The sequence below is a fragment of the Petaurus breviceps genome, unplaced genomic scaffold, assembly GCF_028583685.1.
Source record: "Petaurus breviceps papuanus isolate PSGF00001 unplaced genomic scaffold, PetGlider_PUasm1.0 87707, whole genome shotgun sequence".
NCBI lineage: Eukaryota > Metazoa > Chordata > Mammalia > Diprotodontia > Petauridae > Petaurus > Petaurus breviceps.
This window is the reverse complement of record NW_027186859.1, coordinates 35,012-44,800: the sequence shown is the minus strand read 5'-3', so window position 1 is coordinate 44,800 and position 9,789 is coordinate 35,012. Positions and strand designations below refer to the sequence as shown.

The 9,789-nt window shown below is 43.4% G+C and overlaps 1 protein-coding gene across 2 annotated transcripts in view; it reads right to left on the bottom strand.

Moving 5' to 3' along the window:
* Window positions 1-1,797: 1,797 nt before the first annotated feature.
* Window positions 1,798-9,789, bottom strand: part of PTGFR (prostaglandin F receptor) — a 42,948-nt gene continuing 34,956 nt past the window's right edge. For both annotated transcript variants that reach the window (XM_069107167.1, XM_069107166.1), the window contains one exon: window positions 1,798-4,948. In XM_069107167.1, coding sequence (XP_068963268.1) covers window positions 4,643-4,948 — 306 coding nt within the window. In that variant the 3' untranslated portion in view covers window positions 1,798-4,642. The remainder of the gene's footprint in view (window positions 4,949-9,789) is intronic.

Genomic DNA, 9,789 nt, shown 5'->3' with positions numbered 1-9,789 from the left:
CGTCTAATATGTTTATTTTTCTTTAAAAAAAAGAAAGTCGTACTAAGAGGTAGAAGGTTATGGTTGCTCTGTGACTATGAGTCAGCTAGCATGGTTCTGTTACGCAGTCACAAATGCTATTACTTAGCCACTAAACATCTGGAAATCTGGTGCTGTTGGTCACAAGAGGAGTCAGGCAAAAGATGCTAGGTGAAATGCCCCAAGCCTCTGTCCAAAGTCCATGTCCTGTTGGTGGTGGAGAATGTCATCGTTGGATAAGAAGGGTAGCATCATTATTATATTTTAATAACAAATGAGTTGTCATTCCTTTAATCCCATAAATAGCCCTAACCCTAATTAAAGTAAGCCAATGCCCTATCAGAAAGCACCTCTCTACATTTTTGCAGTTTCAAATATTATCAAGCTGTGCAACTGAAATATTAGAGGAAGTGTAGTGCTATGGAAAGAGTTGTAAGCCTTGGGTTCACACCCTGGCTCTACCATCTATTGCCTGGGTGAACTCTCTGGGCTTCAGCTTTCTCAACTTTTAAATGAGGGGGTTGAATGAGATAACTTTTGATATTCCTCCCAGTGAGAACCCAGTCCTTAGAAGGTGCCAAAATATGCCTGACGCCAATGAAAATGAATGGTTGGGGAGCCCACCACTGGGTGGTGTGCTGATTGGTCCCTGATCCCTTAAGCTGGTGAAGCTGGGAACTGAACAGCCAAAATTCATTTTCTCTTCTCAATGAAAATGAAAATGTTCCCTGAGATACTAAATGATCCTGCCTCCATTCAACTTAGAGGACCAAGGATGCTGTCCTTTTCATTCTGTCAGTGACTTAAATGACCAGATCAACATGTAATAACAGTAAACACATAAGATTCTGACCATGTGCTGAACTGTTTCAAGGTAAATGTGAGTTCCTGTGACCTCTTCTTAATTTCCTAACCCAATATTGCTTCATGCCTCCTGAGCATGACTGAAAGCTAGATTAGCTAGAAGTTCATGATTTCCTTCAGCCACTTTCTGAGCATCTCTGTAAGTAAACCATCTCACTTCATGGTGTTGCCAACATGTAATCTTAGCCAAAGTTCCTTGTCTTTGTGTATCCTCCTGTTTACATTCTAGCCCTTAGGAATGATCCCACACTATAGAAATAAGGGAGGGGTAGGTTCCTAGCATCATGGTGAGTTTAAAGCTAGAAGCACTTTGGACAGCATCTAACCCAACCACATCATTTTACAGGTGGTGAAATACTTGCAAAGTCTGACCAGCGTATAACCAGGGGCTGAGCCACCATGGTCAGGACCACACTGCAAAACAAGGCAATGAACACTTATATCCACCCCCATCCCTACCAAGAGGGAATAGAGGAAAGGGTACAGCCAGAAAAGGTCAAAAATGGTCCCTGGGTAGCTGCGAGAGGATGAAAATGCCTTTGAGTCTATTGTTGGAGTCTCCCCAAATTTCCCATTTTGATCCATAGTGTTCTTTGTAACCCAAATCTTTAGGTGTCAATAGAACCTGATGTATCATGGCACCTCCAATGGGATGATGATGATGATGATGACGATGATGATGATGATAATGACAGGAGCGCTTGGTACTGGACCTGTGATTTCTCTAAAAAGGAGAACTGGATAATGGATGGAACTCCACCAGTGCAAGTAAGCACTTCCTTCATGGACCAAGGTCACCCAACCAGAATGTGTCCAAAGGATGGTACTGAGCCCCAGTTCCCCTCCAATGACCCCTGGACCTTCCCCTCTGGCTTTCCAAAAGTGCCAGCCCCTACTTTGAAAATGTTGGTCTATTCAGCTTGTGAAACAGATGCTTTATTTAATTTTTTACATTTAATGAAGTATTAAAGTTACATTCATTACAATACTAGTACATAGAATACAAGTAACCAAATATACACATAAATGTAGAATGTTTTCTACACATCGGCCAGGACACAGAGCACAAAATACATTAATTCACATGATAAAATCTAAGGTAGGCTCCAATGGCAGAGTAAGCAGATGGTCACTTTCAAGTGTCCAGCATCACTTGGCAGCTGTTCCCTTGGACTGTGACGCCCAAATGATGGATTAAGCAATGATATGGAGCATATTTACATTCTTCCTATCCAGTTCCCTGAAAGGAAACAGCAGTGATGTGGCAGAGAAAGTCACCCAGAGATTCTTCCCAAAGCAGGCCCTCCTTGGGGGCTCTAACCTAAGATGCCACACACTTGGAACCACAGGCACCAGGCAAGACTGCTTACCACACTGCAGAGACAGGTAGCACAAGCTTTAGGTGTGTTCTATTTACACTGACTGTGAGAAGATGTAACTTTCTGCCTGTAAGCAAGCTCATATTTCAGGTCTTCTTCCCTCCAAATGAATGAATGAACTGATCAAACATTTATTAAGCACTTACTGTGTGCTGAGCACTATGCTGAGCACTAGAGATTAAATGTGGGCAAATGAGACCATCGTTGCCCTTAAGCAGCTTATATTCTTTTTTTTTCTTTTTGGAGGAGCAATTGGGGTTAAGTGAATTGTCCAAGGTCACATGGCTAGTTTTGTGTTCAGTGTCTGAGGTTGGATTTGAACTCAGGTCCTCCTGACTCCAGGGCCGGTGCTCTATTCACCGCACCACCTAGCTGCCCCACAGTTTATATTCTAATGGGAGCAGATAACAGCCAAAGCAGAGAGTGGGGTCAACATGGCCTGCACTTGCCATCAGATTTTGAGATTGAATATCCAGGGGGGTGGGGTAGTTCAGGTTACTCATGGAAATCTGCACAGGGTCTTGGGCTTCAGCCTACAAGTACAACGTCTAACACTGAAAATACCTCCCAGCTGAGAAGTTGCTTGAGTGACTTTAGGGCTCCCAAAGCTCTGGTTTCTAAGTCACTACCTTAGTACAATTGGGATCAAAGCCTTCTTGTCTGGCCTTTATAGACACAACCATCTCAATATCACCACCTTCACCATGGATAATTGAACTGTCAGCAGCTCTGATGCTCACTCAGGTGATGCTTCCAAAGGAATTCAACATGACTCCATTAGATAATGTTGGGAAGGGGGACAACATAGCCTGGAAATGTGGGGTTCTTCTGGAGCTCGGCTCTGCTACTCAATACAGACAGTAATCAAATCTCTCTGGCCTTGAGCATCTCATCTGTAAAATGAGGGGGTTAAATTTGACAGGCTCTGGGGTTCCACATTTCCCTTTGTTTTCAGTGAAGTGAATTGCTACTTGATTACGTTTCTGAGCCCTGCATGGACAGGACTGAAATTCTGGAGTGTGGCCATTAAGGGGGCTGCTCCTTTGACTTTAGCTTCCCTGGGTAAGACTGATTCCCCTGACATCATTCAGGTGAAGAAGTCCTCTTGGTGATTCCCCTAGTGAAAACCCACCAACTCTCATTCCTGACTTGACCACTTTCAGGAATTGTGATGCCCTCTGTGTGAGTAGTCCTTCCCCCGAAGCAGAGTGCACTTAGGTGGTGGCCTTGGAGATCTGCAACCCACCAGCTCTGGAGGTCCAGAGGCTCTGCCAAAGAAAACTCACTTGGCAAGGACTCAGAACAAAGGCTACGTCCTTCAAGAGGGAAAAATGTTTAAATGCACCCATTGTTCATGCTGCCCATGATTAGTTTGTAGACATTTTGGGTTCAGTCAGCTGTACACATGCTGTGCCCATCCCGACTCCCACCACCTTGAAGGCAGGTACTGTTCTGGTTTTGTCTTTCCTCAGTGCCCAGCACAGTTCTGGCCCATAGTAGGTCCTTGATAAAGTCTTACAAAATGGATTTGAGTTGAATAAGAGTAAAGCTTTGCTGCCTACTTCTTAGGATGATAATCTCCATAAGCCTGATCTGGGGCTTTGTACAGTGACCAATAAGAAATATATAGACTGTATACACACACACACACACACACACACACACACACACACACACACACACAATGTTCACGTATTCTGAATGTACCTAATAGGAAATTAATGGGCTGGACCAGAAGTGCCATGGACTGCCAGGAGGTCTCCAAACCCAGGATCTCTGACCACTTGCTAGCCAGGCTCTATTATGAATTCCTTTCAGGTTTGGGTCAGACTAGTGGCGCCTTCCCACTCTACAATATTACGGTTCTGTGACTTGGCCTAGGATACCAGAAACATGGCAATCTAACTCCACTGAGTGTGCCTTGGGGACCTCATTACAGCTGGATGCCATCCAGCTGGCCAGACCACCTTTCACAGTTACTCCTGTGTGGTCCTAGGAAAGTCAGTAGGCTCTCTTGGCCTCACTTCCCTTCTTTGTGTAATGCTGGTATCTGAGCCCCCTTCCAGATCACCTCTAGTTAAGGCATTTGAGTGCTCATTTGGGGACTCCTTGGTCAACTTTGGAGAATTCACCTAATCACTGACACAGCTGACCATGAAGATGACCTCAGTCTAAGGCCCTCATGTCATTTCATCACACACTTTGCCTCCACGCTGTCTACACAAAGCAAAGCAGAGATTTGCCCTTATCCAGCTAATTCAATGACTATATAAACCACGTCAGCTAGGACAGCCCCAGCCCTCAAGCCTGCAGGCTGTAATTATTGAGCTAACAGAATAATGGCCTCAGCCCGGGCTCATCTTTGCTTGGCCTCCACAGGCTCATTGCCCTGTGAAGGTGGGTGGCGGTGGGCTTGTTTTCTCAGTAGTGGGGCTCTCTGAAACGGCTGCAACCTTTAAGGAATTCTTAATGGAACTGAGCTCCCAGGCGTGCACGCTGATGATAGCGTGCACCCCACAGCACCTCCGGGCGACCTTGTAGAGGTTCTTGAGAACAGCTCTCCTCAGCAGGATGTAGACCCACGGATCCAGAATCTGGTTCCACGTGGCCATGCGGAGACCAAAGAGGATCCTCTTACAGGTTTCCAGCACATCTCCTCCATTGATTCCAGTGCTGGCCATGGTCACCTAGGAGAGAAGAGACCTTGGACATGAGGGCGGGAGGAAAAGGAAAGTCTGGACTACAGATTATTGGGAACCCGGCGGCGTGTTGGGCTCCTCAGGACGCAGGGACATAAAAAGGCGAGTGAGCAAGTATGCATTAGTGCCTACTGTGTACCAGGCTCTAAGCTAAGTGCTGAGGATACAGAGAGAGGCAAAAGACATTTCCTGCTCTCAAGGAGCTCGCGTTGTAATGGGAAAAAAACGTACAAACATCTCAGTACAACGAAAGATGAAAGGGAAGCATCAGCATTAAAGGAGATCAGGAAAAAAGGGACTTGAGCCAGAATCTCAAGGAAGACAGGAAGACAGGAGGCAGAGGGAAGGAGGAAGAGTGATTCCAGCCACTGGAGACAGTCGGGTTGGGAAAAGGCAGAGGGCTGGGAGCTGGGGTGCCCTGTGTGAGGGGCAGCTCCAAGCCCATTGTCCCTGGATAGGAGGTAAGTGAGAGGCAGAAGCTCTGTACTTGGAGGCAGATGGTAACTGGGTTCAAGTCCTGACTGACTCTCACTAGTCCTGAGTAAAATTCCTCAGCCTCTTGAAGTGCCCACCAGAAATTATACCCCTTAAATCTGCTACAGGGGACCCCTACTTGAGTCCTTGGAAACCACCTAATAGGCTCCAATAGTAAAGAAATGTTTCACCTATGTTGCTAAAAACATGCCACAGACTCCCATGGATTCAGGTCTGTTTCGCTTCAGTAGAAATAATACTAAGGCTTTGTTTCAATAAGAATAATACTGAGAATGTTTTGCTTCTATAAGAATAATACTGAGAAAGCTCCGCTTCAATGGAAACAATGCTAACCCCTTAGAAACATATTCTGTTGCCAGCAATCACATTGCCTATAAAATTATGTCTAACAGAAAGCTCGGGGCTGTCTTTCGGTCTGAGGGGCAGCCCCAGACAGTTAATAAACACTCCTATCAAATCGTAATTGGCCTAACTGTCCCATTATGTCTCGGTGTCCATTACACCTCTCAAAATCTGTTTCTTTAAGACAGGAAAAATATCATACTACTTACCTCAGAGGGTTGTTATGAGAAAATACTTTATAAAACATCAAGTTCTTTGTGGGCATATATGAGTATGTTTTTTGTTTATACATATAGATTTGTGTACATATATACAAACATATATAAATATCTATGTATGCACGTATGTGTATGTGACCTATGACTTCCTTGGCACAGGGAACCAACTGAACTCCCTTTCTCAAGGAAAATCTTCTATTTATAGTCTTGGAGACATTGTGTGGGTGGGTGGGAGTCTGAGGTTAAAGTGACTTTTCAAGGTTATTCTTGTCAAAGGGGTGACTAGAACCCAGGCTTTCCTAACCTAGGAGTGGGTTTTCCTTCTGCTCTCTCTGATATGATATGTGTGTGAACGTGCACATGTGTATGCATGCATGTATGTATTTATGTATATGTATATTGTGTGTATGTGTGTATATTGTTGTGGTTGTGGACCAGGAATGCATTCCCCCACATAGGGAAATCTGTAGTTAGAAGAAACTCACTCCATTGGTGTAAAACAGTGACTCACCTGTAATCCTGAGCCTTAGAGCTATCATTCTCAAACCTGCTGGTCTCAGGACCCAATCTTAAAAAATATCTAGGACCTCCTAAAGAGCTTTTGTTAATGTGGGTTGTCTCTATCCATGTTTGTTGTACTAGAGATTAAAATGTCTTCATATTATTATGAAAACTGTTTTGACCTTGTGGACCCCTTCGGAGGGGCGTAGGAGCTGCCAAAGGTCCCAAGACCACCACTGTCTTAAAATTCCACCTGGGGCACTAAGAGATTAAGTGACTTACCCAGGGTCACACAGTTAATCAATCAATAAGAATTTGTTAAGCACCTACTATAGACTAGGCACTGGGGACACATCAAAGAATGAAAGAATCTCTACTCTCAAGAAATGTATATGTGTGTGTATAAAATGTAAATGTGTGCATGTACATATAAGCATATTATATATACATGTACACATGTGTGTATAAAATGTAGATCACATATGTGTATATAAACATGTGTGTATACATGTACATGTATGTGAGTATAAATAAAGATTGCACTGTGTATATAGGCATATGTGTGTATATACATGTTTGTGTGAATAAGTGTAGATGTGCACATGTGTATGTAGGCATATGTGTGCATAAATGTACATGTGTGTATAAGAATGTAGGTGTACACGTGTGTATATAGGCATGCATGTTTATATGCATGTGTGTACATGTGATAGTAATGGCAATTAAAGATTCCCCTGTACTGGCTTGGTTTTCATATTGATTGCGTTAAAACCCAGAGCTTGTTAATCCCACCTGTGGGATGGGCTTTTTGATGTGAAAAGAAAGTCCTGAACTGGGAGGAGCTGGTGACGTAGATTTGGAGAGACAAGAGAGAGGCGGAAGATGTTTTTGGAAGCAGCACCTCGTGGAGAGAGAGAGACTAAGAGAATTGCTGGTGGCCACTTTGAATTGCCCTGGACTTTTGAGACCTGCCCCCTGAGCTGCCAAGGACTGAGGAGACATGGCTGTTTTGCTGGTACTTTGTTTGTCTGTTTTGATGTTCTTTTGCCAGATTTGTCCACTGGTGAAAGACAGTCCTTTTGTTGAAGAAGTCCTGGAACCTGGCTGTTCACTAATAAGCCCTGAGACTGTCCTGCAGACAGAGAGTGAATACTGTCCACTGGTGAAGGACAGTGCTTTTGTTGCAGGGGTCTGGAGACTGTCCTGCAGACAGAATGAATACTGTCCACTGCTGAAGGACAGTGCTGTTGTTGCAGGGGTCTGGAGACTGTCCTGCAGACAGAGTGAATACTGTCCACTGGTGAAGGACAGTGCTGTTGTTGCAGGGGTCTGGGAGCCTTTCTGTTGGTTCAGAAGCCCTGAAGAAGGATTTTCTTGTTGTATGTTTACAGAAATCCTGGGAGAGGGCTTTGCTAATGTGTTCAGGGGTTCTAGGACTGTTCTACAGACAGAGGATAAATTCATGAAGGGATTGGCAATGTATCTTATGGCCTTGCTAAGCCTTGTCTCCCCAGGAACTAAGATTGCTGAGAACTTGCCTCGTGTCAAGATGAAGAAAAGACCTCCATTTGGGTATTAAGTGCTGTGTTTAAACTTGATGTAACTCTGGGGTAGATTCAATTGTGATCCAGGGGTGGGGAACTTTTGACCTTATGTTTGGAAACTAATCTCCATTTGAGAAGAGGGGCTTTGTGGTGGACTTAATTAAGGTATAGCCTAGGGGTGGAGAAGTATTTGGAACAGAGACTTTGTAATTGATTGAATGATTGGAAGGTCCTGGGGTGGGGTAGTCCTTGGAGATTATTTAATCACATTTAGTAAATGCTGTATTTGGAATGATGTCATGTTTTGATCTTCTCTGTTCTTGGTTGGTCACTGAATAAAATGGAGAGCACCTATGCTGGTATTCTGAACCTTGGGAAGTTGCCTTTCCTTGGCATTATATTACAGTATAAAATGTAGGTTGCACGTGTATCTAGTCACATGTGCCTATATACATGTGCATGTATGTATGAATTGTAGGTTGCACACATATATATAGGCATGTGTGTATACATGTATATGTGCATATAAAATTGTCAGTGTGTGCATAGGCATATATATATATATATACATACATACACAAATACGTGTGTATGCATATGTCAGAGGCAGAATCTGAACCCATGCCCCCTGTCTCTATAGTTCTTCCTTTAAATGTCCTGAAGTAAAAGAGAGAGAATATTTACACAAATATGAAGCAGCGTGATCAGGTATATTTTCAAGACATGAGCTGGGCCATGCCAGACCTTAGGAGCAGTCACTCTTTACTGAGACTTCAGAGTAGAACTAGTCCAATAGCGCCCCTCCTGGCCAAGACAATCTGGGTTTTTCATTGGGGATGGAAACACAGAGCAGTAGAAGGATTCATGCAAAGCTAAAACAGAATTCAGAGCTGATACCGAAGAGCGGGTATGTGGTCCAGTCGTGTTCTAGCACCATCTCTTTGACAAATGAATGTTTGTTCATTGAAATGATACAAACCTATTCCTGACACTTTCCCTTTTCATTCTCTCTCATTTCTAACCAATCACCTGAGACTGAACTTCTAGATAAGAAGTACAATGCATTCCTATGACTTTAGTCAAAATACAGTTATTTTTTCAGCATTTGTTGGCCTTTACTCATCACATTAGACTTTTAAGATGCTGCAACTTGTGAGCAGATTCCTTCTAAAAATACACAATTTAAGGACAGTAGAAATCAAGGGAGAAACAGACCACCCAAATACCTGTCCAAGCCAACCCAGTGCATGAACAGGAGCTAGCCTAGGAGGAACAGGAGCACAACAGAGTTTAACTTCATTAATAGCTCATTATCAAATGATGTGGATAAATAAATGGCTATATTTTTATTGTGACACTTCTGGAATGAAGATAAAGAAATAATACATTTATTTTATTCATTATGGCTATTTCTATTGGAAAATAACATGGTATCCAGGAAGACCTGGGTTAATTTAACCTCTCTGATCCTCAGTTTCCCCATCTCTGAAATGAGGGTGATCATAATACCTACCTGACAAGGTTGTTGTGAGGATCAAATGAGGCTGGATGAATGAATGGAGAGAGAGAGAGAGAGAGAGAGTTAGAGGGTTGGAAGCAGTGTTAGAAGTGGACTAGATGGACGTAGACTAAATATAGATATAGATAGACATAATATTTGCTGTGTTTGTCCTTTGTTCTTGACGAGGTCCATGGTATCAGGAAAATGATGACATGACTTGAAGTTGAC